Source organism: Lytechinus pictus, chromosome 13 (assembly GCF_037042905.1).
Source record: "Lytechinus pictus isolate F3 Inbred chromosome 13, Lp3.0, whole genome shotgun sequence".
NCBI lineage: Eukaryota > Metazoa > Echinodermata > Echinoidea > Temnopleuroida > Toxopneustidae > Lytechinus > Lytechinus pictus.
This window is the reverse complement of record NC_087257.1, coordinates 21,754,949-21,767,552: the sequence shown is the minus strand read 5'-3', so window position 1 is coordinate 21,767,552 and position 12,604 is coordinate 21,754,949. Positions and strand designations below refer to the sequence as shown.

The window sequence follows — 12,604 nt, the reverse complement described above, 5'->3', positions numbered from 1 at the left end:
CTTTATCACTCATCCCGGAGAGGGGGATGAGGGAGGGAGGGGATGTTCCCCCCCCCCCCTCCAAAAATGCAAGCGGAAGATTTTGACACCTTGAAATCTCTTAAATCCTGTTACTACAAAACAGTTAATTTCATTTATTATTCACGAACATTTTACGGTTTGTACTCATTTTTCTTAATATTACATTTGAAACCATAACGAAGCACTCTCCTACCTATCAATATGAGGAAGACGCCCCAATTGCCGAGTCTGGTTGGAGTAATATTAAACAGCCATTTCCCATTTGATAACTTGATACCGATACATACTATAATATTACAAGATGATATTAAATGCAGAGTCATCCAGCTAACAAGGGCACTGTGGCGATAACATTCTTTGACAGAGGTATACCACAATCGGACTAATTCTGGAGAGATCTAATTATCTTTAGACGGTTGGTAAGTGTGAATTCATATAATTTCATTTTCTCTGACTTTGCTTGCAAGAGACACCGTCAGAGCTTAATATTTCATGGCTGTTGAGTATATTTCTTTTTTTTTTCATTTCCAGGTACACATTTTACTCGTAACAATAGTCAAATTCATTACATTGAAAATAATCATCATACAATATACAATATCAAATGTAAAAAAAACACTAAAAAAAAGAGGAAAGAACACCAGCTAATGCCTTAGGATTATCAAAAGAAATCAAGTTTTTGTCAAAAGACTCTCCTCATTAGCTTTTGCTAAAAAAGAACACTAACATTAAAATACAGTTTAACAAATAACAAATAATAATGACATTTGCATTTCCATTCTTATCGCTCTTATTTTTGTTTTTGTGTTTTCTGTTAATCGCTTTGCTACGTTCTGTTTTAAAGTGCATTGTCTTATGTTTTTTTAACTTAATTTCATTGTCCTTTTCTCAAATACACCAGCCTATAAAAAGCACCAGCACTTAAGGAAGAAATATTTTTACTCAATGCATGAACCATCTTGTTCAATACCGATGCTTTGTTTATACCGTTTGAATATTGTATTTTGAATTCAGGTTAGGTCCTTAGTTGGTGATTGTAAGAATGCATTCCATATCTGGTTTCTTAATATTTATTTTTGCAACAATATTTTTTTAAAGGTGTAAAATAAATGAACGTGAGATTGTATATAATACAATAATTTATTTAAAGATTAACATTAAGAGAACCAATTACAACCGTGCGAGTAGTATCAATTTTGAATTGCCCTTACAGAACTAGACTGCTAATTGTCATAAAATATAAACATGAATCCTACACGAACAATTCCTCTTAATCTATCTTTCACCTCTATTCATTCTACACCAAGAATCTATTCAAATTTGAAATGATACATTGTAAGACGGACACTTAATATAATTTCGCAATTACAAACTTACAAGATTTTTTTTACTTTGACAAGAAATCGTTCATTAAAAAAAGAAAACGGATTACATATCAATCACCCGACCCCCTAATTTAAATATGAATAGATTAGAAGAGAATAGATGTTTTATTTCATATTTATGAATATCTTACCTACCAACCTATCGATTTTCAAGTACTAGTATAGCAAAATTTAGCCTTTATTATTTAGTCGTATTGATGTTGATTTCAAATCCATGTAGTCATGTAGATATTTTATTTTAAAAAAATCAACCGATTTACTGATTAATAATGTTACTGATGATACTTAATTTCAGTTTCCTGTTCCAAGCATGATTTTCGTACTAATTGTTATTGCTGAGGTGTTATGCGTACTAGCCGTGGTATTGGTCGGTGTCTGGATGGGCGTGTACCGAGGGGGCGTGGCTTGGGACGGTACCACCTCCGAATTCAACCTTCATCCAATCATGATGACGCTCGGTCTCATTGTCTTCAATGGCAACGGTAAGATTCATTAATGATGCCTTTTCATGAACGTATCATAATGAATAAAACTCATTAATATGTTAACCGACTAAGTTCAACGAAAAGATGAAATGAATAGTTTATTGTCCGTCCCCAGATCACCCCAAAACAGATTTAATATTTATTAAGTTATTTTTTGCAAACTGATGTATTATTTATCCTGCTCCCCTTTCTAGATAATTTTATTTACTTCCTTTGTAATGATTCGGAGATATAATGTTGAGAATCATAAAAGTCTTTACCAGGAGACCGTAAAAATATTCTTTTTTATTAGTATTTTTATATAACTAGTATGGAAACCCCTGTAAAAAATATCCTTCCAATGTATATGCCAAGCGCATAGAGACGTTTTCTGATGCACTCCACTCTTTAAAAGCGGATTATCACTTTAATTATTATTATTATTATTATCATTATTATTATTATCATTATTATCATTATTATTATTATCATTATTATTATTATTATTATTATCATCATCATCATCATTATTCCTATTATTTTTATGATTCTTCTTCTTCTTTTTCTTCTTCCTCTTCTTCTTATCATTATTAACATCATTATTTCTCCCCATTAGCTCTGATGCTCTACCGTGCCTGTCGGGAAACGCCAAAAGCGTGGGTCAAAGCGGCTCATGTAATCTTTCACTGTCTGGCCCTTTTCTGCGCATGCCTGGCCCTGGTGGCGGTATGGCAGTACCACAACGCCAATGGTATACCGAACGTTTACTCCATCCATAGCTGGATCGGGATAACGGTCTTCATAATGTACGTCATTCAGGTAAGCACGATGAATCATTCTTGTTTAGAATGTATGAAGGCAGTGTGGATCGGTGCTATGTCAGTGTGGAGTCATTTTGAATGGTGTGGAGACAGTGTGGATTGGTGCTATATCAGTATGGAGTCATTCAGAATGGTGTGGAGGCAAGTCGGTTCAATATGATAGTGGAGTCATTCAGCATGTATGAAGGCAGTGTGGATCGCTCGGTGCTATGTCAGTGTGGAGTCATTCAGAATGTATGAAGGCAGCGTGGATCGGTGCTATATCAGTGTGGAGTCAGTCAGAATGTATGATGGCAGTGAGGATCGGTGCTATGTCAGTGTGGAATTATTCAGAATGTATGGAGGCAGTGTGGATCGGTGCAATGTCAGTGTGGCGTCATTCAGAATGTATGAAGGCAGTGTGGATCGGTGCAATGTCAGTGTGGAATTATTCAGAATGTATGGAGGCAGTGTGGATCGGTGCAATGTCAGTGTGGCGTCATTCAGAATGTATGAAGGCAGTGTGGATCGGTGCAATGTCAGTGTGGCGTCAGTCAGAATGTATGAAGGCAGTGTGGATCGGTGCAATGTCAGTGTGGAGTCAGTCAGAATGTATGATGGCAGTGAGGATCGGTGCAATGTCAGAGTGGCGTCATTCAGAATGTATGAAGGCAGTGTGGATCGGTGCAATGTCAGTGTGGAGTCATTCAGAATGTATGAAGGCAGTGTGGATCGGTGCAATGTCAGTGTGGCGATATTCAGAATGTATGAAGGCAGTGTGGATCGGTGCAATATCAGTGTGGAGTCATTCAGAATGTATGAAGGCAGTGTGGATCGGTGCAATGTCAGTGTGGAGTCATTCAGAATGTATGAAGGCAGTGTGGATCTGTGCAATGTCAGCGTGGCGTCATTCAGAATGTATGAAGGCAGTGTGGATCGGTGCAATGTCAGTGTGGAGTCATTCAGAATGTATGAAGGCAGTGTGGATCGGTGCAATGTCAGTGTGGAGTCATTCAGAATGTATGTATGCAGTGTGGATCGTTGCTATCTCAGTGTGGAGTCATACAGAATGTATGAAGGCAGTTTGGATCAGTGCTATGTCAGTGTGGCGATATTCAGAATGTATGATGGCAGTGTGGATCAGTGCTATGTCAGTGTGGAGTTATTCAGAATGTATGGAGCCATTGTGGATCGGTCCTATGTCAGTGTGGAGTCATTCAGAATCGAGGCACTGTGGATTGGTGCTATGTCAGTGTGAAGACAGTATGGATCGGTAAAATGTCGAGGGATTTGTTCAGAATGTATAGGGGAATGTGGATTGGTGCTATGTCAGTCTGTAGTCGCTCAGAATGTATGATGAATTATGATTACTATTTTTTCACATCTTTGATGCAGTGGTTCATCGGGCTATCCATATTCGCATTTCCATGTGCAAGTCTACAGCATCGAGATAGGTACAAGCCTCTCCATGTATTCTTTGGTGTCTTTCTGTTCGGCGGTGCGTGTGCTACTGCCCTCATCGGCATTGAAGACAAACTGATGCTGGCAATGTAAGTGAAGTGGCCCGTGGAAAAGAAAATCATTTTTTTCAAGACGTTATACATAATCATTTAAATTCTAACATTGAAACATCATAATTTTAACCTTTATAATTCTAAAGCATTCGACAGTTTATATGAGGCACCAAGTTCAAAATCCAACTGGTACTCTTTCCATTTTATGTTTGTAGATCTTAATTGGACATTGTCTGATGAGAAACAGTAATTTAAAAGTTGATTGTTGTAATATCTTGTTGATGTTTCGGTAAAAACAAAACATTAACCGTTATCTTTAATGATCCATGATAAACATAAGTACTTGTCTTCTTATCTTCATATCATAAGGGATTCCTGACAAAGTATAATACGTATACTTTTCTGGAATATGTAGTTGATTGTCCTAACAAACAACCAACAAGAAACAAAGCAAAACAAATTGTCGTTTGAAACATCTCGTCCACCTTTCCAGTCCCTTTCATCATTATTTTACCATCCCTATCCATTTTCATTCCCAAACCAGATCAACAACGTATTCCTCGCGTCCACCAGAAGCCTATGTGGCCAACTTCCTAGGTTTGGTCATCCTCTTTCTGGCAGCAGTCGTGACCTTCGTTGTGACCTTTGCCCCTTGGAAGCGACCTGATGACATCCAGTCGGAATGGCAGCCTATCGTGTCCTCTACTCCCGCCAGAGATTTGAACCTCCAACCTTCTGATATTTAAATACCTGTACACAGCAATAACTGTGGTTACTAACCTGTGTACGACACCGGCAATTTTACTATGGTGTTAAATCAACACTGTTCAACATCCAGGGCCTTGGGAACGATTTTTTTTAACTCGGAGTGCTTAATGTAAATTTGGAAAAAGAAGATTTTCACTGCAAAATGGAGTTCAAATTAGTCCCGATAAATTTAAAGAAAAAGTGTTTCACTGCAAAATGAAGGTCATTTTGGTAATTTTTTTTTTACACATCTCCCAAATACCTGGGGGTGCTGCCTATAGAGAATATTACACACATAACCCTCAAGGATTTTTTTTTTTGGGGGGATGGGATGCTTCAGAACCCCCTTAACTCCAGCTTCCCAGGGCCATGTCAACATCTATGTGTGTTATTACAACACCTTCGGTTGAGAACTCAAACTACACTGAGCCTGAATACAACTTAATTCAGGTTGAGATTATTTTTTATAGATCAGAACTTCTTAGAAAATCCCTGCATTTCCCGTAAATGGAGTTATTCCGACATCACTCACTGCATTGTCAACACAGAGATGTAAAAGATGACACCATTTGGACCTCACCCGGGGAACGTTCATGAACATTTTCATCCGACAAGTTGTCGGATCTGACAACTTTCCTTGATTCTGATTGGCTGAGATGCACTGTTCCTATGGTAACTGTCGGATAAAATGGGACTTGTCGAATAAAACGTCTGACAAGTCCTTTCACGAAACGCCCCCCCCCCCTGGAGGTGTTCAAATTACATCCTAGAGATTGAACATGACACTACAGAGTGTAAAGTTAACAACCAAATGTGTTGAAATAACACCCATAGGTGTTAAAATAACACGAACAGAGTAAAGTGGCTGATGTTCGCATAGGGGACACCAATCAACACCAAAAAAAATTTGGTGTGTATATTCAATCTACAAACAAAACAGAAATGAAACATTTAGTGTTATCTGTAGAAAAAAGCATATTTTATTTTTTGTTCACAGTGTAAAGCATGAAATTGTCTTGAAGCTTTATCAAATGAAACATAGAAAGTAAGTAAAATGGCTTTGCAAACATCAATTCATTTTTTGACACGTTTGATATTCGGATCATATAAAATTCAATACACTAACACTGAACGTGAACGTAATTCTAGCCACTGTAACACAGAACAATGTAATTGATCACATGGCCGATGTTTACAACTGATTGTATTGATCATTATGTGTGGTTCGGGTGTGGGATCAGTCGTGCAAACCAACTTTACGATCAATCACTAAGCTTTGCCTTATGGGCAGAAAATGAATGATTTCATTCACTCCTTTTCCATAAATTCTCATGACGTACCACAAAGCTATATGTAAAGTTCCACTTCGAGTATTCTAATTTGGAAAAGAAGGGGATATATAGGAATTCTTGATCATATGCCCATCTACAAAAATAATACTGCTCGTTCAGTCGTGACATATAGAACTAACAATGAAAATGTTATCTTATTATCATTCATCAAACTAAAAAATTGATGAAATTTTGTTTTTTAGACAAAAACGTCTCTACACATATTCACACTAAAAACCATTTAATATCTACAGATTTTGTCCATTAAATCAACAATAACACCGACTACATTACACTGATATATATATTACACTATATCCTATACTACAAAAAGAATGGACGTTTGTAAATAATACTATGAAGCAAAGTAAATTGTCCAATTTTTATCTATCAAAATTTACCAGTTTAAAAAAAAAAGGATTATAAGCATGCTACTAATGCTACTGCATGTATACATTCTACTAATACTTGTTTTGTATATACATTTATGACAACTATTATAACTCATGTAATCACTTTTTTCTAATATCTATACTTTTTCTAATATATCTAGAATTTTTAACCAGCATAAAATATTGATAAAATATGAATCTACCAACTGTTGGATAATATATCGCATGCAAAATGAATTGGGATTTGTTTAACCAACAATTGGTTAATTCATATTCTAACTAACTTTTGGTTATGTATAGGTTTATAGACAATTTAAGACACAGATTTCTAACGAAACATACACTTTAAATAATATGTATCAAAAGTAGAAAATAAGGTATGTATATATACATGTATATTATATTCATATACTTAAGATAATATATTCACGCTTTTTTTGGAATAAGCCAATAATTGAAAGCACAATTTTGCACATAAATAAATTGAGCAAATTAATCATAATTATATAAGATTAAGGCATCCAAAAACGATGTTTCAACTACCAAACTATATATTTGCTAACTCAAAGTAGCACATAAGATTAAAAAAAACATCTTGAATTAATTTATCATGAACATGTGCAAACTTTATGTATATGTCTAGCAATATGTATGTTCTAAAAGCAATACAATAACAGACACATAACTGGAAAAAAATAAAAGGATCCCTACGTTACCTTATTCTCCTTCGAATTCTTCATTCTAAAACACTTAAAGCCAGATTCGCCTATATAATGTTCTGTGTTTTATCAGCATCAAAACATTCCAGTGAAGTGATTCGAGACTTTAAGGACGTTCCACAGTTAAAATGAAGTCCATGTCATTTTCACCAAATTTTGCAGAGAGTTACTTTGGTATTTATGCATTATGAAAATGCAAAAAATAATATAGGTTCATGTGCTTATTTTTTTTCTACGGGTCTTAAAAGTCGCCGTATTTGAATGATATGCAATCTTGCGCAATTTAAGAGAATTTTGCCTCTCTTAGACCTCACGAATTCACCAAATGAGTTTAAATCATCTTCACTCAGCGGATATCGCATCAAACTTCATCAAATTTTCAAGATATATAACAAAGTGTATACCAAAGTAAGAGAAAGCCTTTTAATTGGTAAAACTATATCTATCTGGAGTCAGCAGCGCCCTCATTTGGCAAGAATGGTGCAAAAACTCGGAAAAAGCAAATCTTCAAAGACGTGAATCTACTCAAAAATTTAAAAAGTATTTTGTAAGCTGCACTTTTTTCAAAATCCATGTCATTTTCATCAAATTCTGCTAATTTGTAGAGGAATGCATATCGAAGGTGTAGGGAAGTTAAAAATATGGGGTCCATGTGCTCGTTTTTTAACTATGAGTGTCCAAAGTGATGCGAGTTGGCATCGAAATCGCCGAAAATGCGCCCAAAAACGTGCAAAAGTCTAATAATATCGTCTAAAATGCGAATGGTTCCGTAGTTTTGCTCCCAAACACTCAAAATCCATGTCATTTTCATCATACTCTCTAGATTTGTAGAAGAATATATTCTGAAGACATTAAAATATCAAAAATATGGGGTCTATGTGCTCGTTTTTAAACTATCAGTGTCCAAATTGTTGCGAGTTGGCTTGAAAATATTGAAATGCACCTAAAATGCGCCGAAAACGTGCAGAAGTCTATACCCTCTAAAATGCAAATGGTTCCGTAGTTTTGCTCCCTAACATTCAAAATCCATGTCATTTTCATCATACTCTCTAGATTTGTAGAAGAATATATTCTAAAGACATTAGAATATTAAAAATATGGGGTCTATGTGCTCGTTTTTAAACTATCAGTGTCTAAACTGTTGCGAGTTGGCTTGAAACAGCCCAAAATGCGCCGAAAACAAGCACAAGTCTTATAATACCGTCCGAAATGTCTAAAATACGAATGATTCCGTAGTTCTGCTCCCAAACACTCAAAATCCATGTCATTTTCATCATACTTTCTAGATTTGCAGAGAAATATATTCCGATGACGTTAACATATTAAAAACATGGGGTCCATGGGCTCGTTTTTAAACTATCAGTGTCCAAATCATTGCGGGTTGGCTTGAAACAGCCCAAAATGCGCCGAAAACAAGCAAAAGTCTGTTAATACCGTCTAAAATGCGAATGGTTCCGTAGTCTTGCTCCCAAACATTGAAAATCCATGTCATTTTCATTATACTTTGCACATAGATACTTTAGCACCTGAATATTTCAAATATACAAAAATTTACATGGGTCCATGTGCTTGATTTTTTGCTATAGAGCTTCAAAGTTAACCCAAAATGGATGATGTTCTTGATAATTGCGCATCCAAAAGAATTTGGCATTTTTAGACCTCATGAGATCACAACAATGAGTTTAAAGCTCTATTAATCAGTCAAAATCTATAAAGATTTCATCAAATTTTGCAATATGATTAATAATTGTATCCGTAAGATTGATAATTGATTTATATTGCTGTCAATTGTTTGCTCATTGAAGTTTAACAACACTCTCAGTTCTTAGAAATTGCGGGAAAGATACTCAACCTCAAACATTTCAAATTTCAATAACAAACTTGAGAAGTAAAAGAAATGCTGCACTTTATTCAAAACCCATGTCATTTTCACAAAACTTTGCAAAGTTGTAAAGGAAGGTATACCTAAGAGGTGCAAACATTAAAAAATATGGGTTAATGTGCTTGTTTTCAAACTATCAGCACTCTTATTAGAGCAAATTTGCTTCTTAAAACACCCGAAAACGCGCCAAAAGCTTTGTATATAATTATGTGAGGAAAAATTCCGAACCACTTTTCCATTTATTCAAACTCGGGGTCATATTCATGATACTTTGCGGCACTTCAGACAAACTATTTTGAAATTGTAGAGGAATAACAAAAATGGTCCATGGAATAATTCCAGTTTATTAGCTTCATAAAATAAAACATCGGATCTGCAGTTAGTAAAGATAAGGAGAAAAATCAGCTCACAGTACAGCTGATTAATCACCAGTTCATCCATTGTGACGTCAGCGCGCAGAGTGTAAAATATGCGCAGATCATGATGCGCACAAACATAACTGTGGAACGTCCTTAAGCTTCATGGGAGTCACTGGGACCTAAAGGTCCATCACTCAAAACCAACCATAAGTTATATATTCACGCATGACGTATGGAAAATCAAAGTGTGTTTGATGTTTAGAGGTGAGTTTTCTTGACATTCTTTCGTAAATGAATCCCAAGGTTCAATAACATAATTTGACAAGAATGTGAGTAGAGATGACAACGAATTTAGTTAATTATTTTTTCGGTAACCTCAAATTAAGCTCGGTCGATTCACTTCCTCGTATTCCTGAATGTTGTGCTTGTGTACACCACCCCGAAATAAAATCTGCAAACGGTTATTGTCGTGACTAGTTTACTTATTTGTTGTTGTGTTTTACTAAACCTAGTGCAAATTACAGAAATTTGATTTTTGAAACAAAAAATGTCTACATTTTGCTCATTTCACTGGAAGTCCGCAAAGTTTTACTACAAATATATCTCACTTTTGACTAAATGAATAAAGCTGGTTATTTTACCGAATCATTTTAATAACATTTAAATAGCTGCATTGATATATCTTAGATTAAAAGTTATTCCTACTGCATCGCATCTGCTTCTATTTATATTATAATACAATCAATGTTAACTGACAAGAGACAATTTTAGGAAAATATAAATGTGTAAATATTCATATAATTTCATATCCTTGTGTATAACGTCACTGAAATTATTGTTTGAAAGATTTTGATGTCCTGAATGTACGAGGTATACTGAAAGTGACGATAAGGGAGGGAGAGAGAGAGGTGGATTATTATGAAAGAGAACTACATGATTCAGAAGTGACATGAAAAGAAAGTAGAAAGTTGGACGTGAAAGTGGAATCAAATAATATTCATTCATATTTGAACATCTCATTTCAACTCCGTGAAAAGCTGAGAAAATAAAGGGCGATATAACATCCTCTTTTGTAATGTTCATTTTTACAGAAATCAATTAACTTTTAATGTCAGGTTGCAAAGATAGGAGAATGAATGTACCTGCACACACAGTTTGTTTCATGACGTCATATTCTCGATCTCATCACCTTAGATTAAGAGTTGCGGCTTATTATGAACAATCGGAAGGTAGGGTCGTGTGATATCATAACCCGACTATTTCATAAAAATATCTTACGTAACGTTATTTGAGAAAAGTTCAGTCCAACATTACGGACATAATACTCCTTGAATATGCGACCAGTCTGGTCTATATTAATTGACACTTAAAATAATTAGGCAAAATAGAATGGTTACATCTTTCATGTCACGCAATCTAACCATTTGTAGAAACATCCCTCGTCATTTTGGGAAATACTCATCTTAAATCCAAGACTGGTCAGTTCTTTGAACTCGACACCTTTGGATATAAAGTGGGTGCTTTTACAAGAACTGGGCTTAATGATTACTATACCATACGATAATCCGATGTTTCGAAATAAGCCAAATAGAGTCTGGAACAAAATATAGGATTAATCATACAATTAAGGGGATGTTCCGGGCTCCGAACTGAGAATATGTATATCTGAATAAATAGAGTAAAATTCACAAAGCAAAATGCTGAAAATTTCATCAAAATCGGATAACAAAGAACGAAGTTATTGAATTTTAAAGTTCATCAATATTTTGTGAAAACAGTCATATGCACATCGTCATGAATATTCATTGGGTGGGTTCACGATGTCACATCCCCACTTTCCTTTTTCTTATGTTATTACATGAAATCATTTTTTTTTTCTTCATTTTTTCATACATGTGTGTAAATGATGTCTCCATTATGATGAAATAAGTTGCAGCAATAAATAACAAATGCACTTAATCAGTTGTCATTCCAATTGATTTAGTTCTTGGTAGAAACAATTTGAATAAACCTAATTTCATATAATAAAATACAAAAGAATAAGTGGTGATATGACATCATCAGCCCACCTAATGAATATTCATGAAAAATTCTGGAACTTTTCACCGGAATAATGCAAATCTTTAAAATTCAATAACTTTGTTATTTGTTATCCGATTTTGATCAAATTTTCAAAATTTTGCTATGTTAATTTTACTCTATTTATTGAAGAATAGATATTTTCCCCCTGAAGCATCCCTTTAAGTGCAATGATTCAAAATCTTGTACAAATAGGTTTTATACTGATTCTTTCTATGTTACAGGACGATCAACTTGTATCATGTGACCTGGTGGGATCGATGCTATGTCTCATCCACATACGAATTCCATAGCTCATCAAGGTTTTTCTGGTCTTCCTGTCCGACCGGTGGGTTATGTTCAAATAATAGTCTCCGCCCTTGCCTAGGAAGAAAACAAAAAAATAGAAATTTTCTTGAATAAGTCAGATATTAAATAATAGCTAAGCCTTTAACAAAAAAATAGCCACACCTACCAGGATCATACAACACATAACCTGGGATTGAAACTGATAGTATTTTTTTCTATTGATTCTTTGGATGGTGATCTTTTGATAGCAAACAGACAACTTCGTGTAAGTGCGGCCGTCATCCGAAATCGTTTACGAGACGTTTTGAGCAATTTCGGCAAACTTCGCAAATCACAATTTGCCAGGTTGATTCAATAATGTTCGGCGTACTTTGACAAGAGGGGCAAGAACTGGGGGTGCTCAGGCCCCCCACTTTTTCAGTAACCATGTAAAAAAACATCAAATTGTGATTTATCCGTTTCAGCCCACCTTCTCAATTCGTTCTACTGTAAAAATGCTGTTTACATTTTCGAGCATATTGTTTAAGCCCGTCACTGTAAGAATTAGTGTTAAGTTTTAATCAAGTTGCTTAAAAAGCTTAAACATCTTTTTGAAAAATAGTTGTTTAAAAGTTTAAACAATT

The 12,604-nt window shown here is 35.0% G+C and overlaps 2 protein-coding genes across 2 annotated transcripts in view; one reads left to right on the top strand and one right to left on the bottom strand.

Annotated features, from left to right (window-relative positions):
• Positions 1–354: 354 nt before the first annotated feature.
• On the top strand, positions 355–10,078 carry LOC129274747 (transmembrane ascorbate-dependent reductase CYB561-like). The gene is made up of 5 exons (XM_054911498.2): positions 355–440; positions 1,702–1,888; positions 2,487–2,689; positions 4,066–4,220; positions 4,729–10,078. Exons 2-5 carry the CDS (start codon positions 1,717–1,719, stop codon positions 4,928–4,930), a joined length of 732 nt encoding a protein of 243 aa, XP_054767473.2. The 5' UTR covers positions 355–440; positions 1,702–1,716; the 3' UTR covers positions 4,931–10,078.
• The window catches only part of LOC129274328 (disintegrin and metalloproteinase domain-containing protein 11-like), a 32,930-nt gene continuing 30,089 nt past the window's right edge, over positions 9,764–12,604 (bottom strand). Inside the window, exon 24 of the mRNA XM_064108866.1 lies at positions 9,764–12,056. Coding sequence (XP_063964936.1) covers positions 12,033–12,056 — 24 coding nt within the window. The 3' untranslated portion in view covers positions 9,764–12,032. The remainder of the gene's footprint in view (positions 12,057–12,604) is intronic.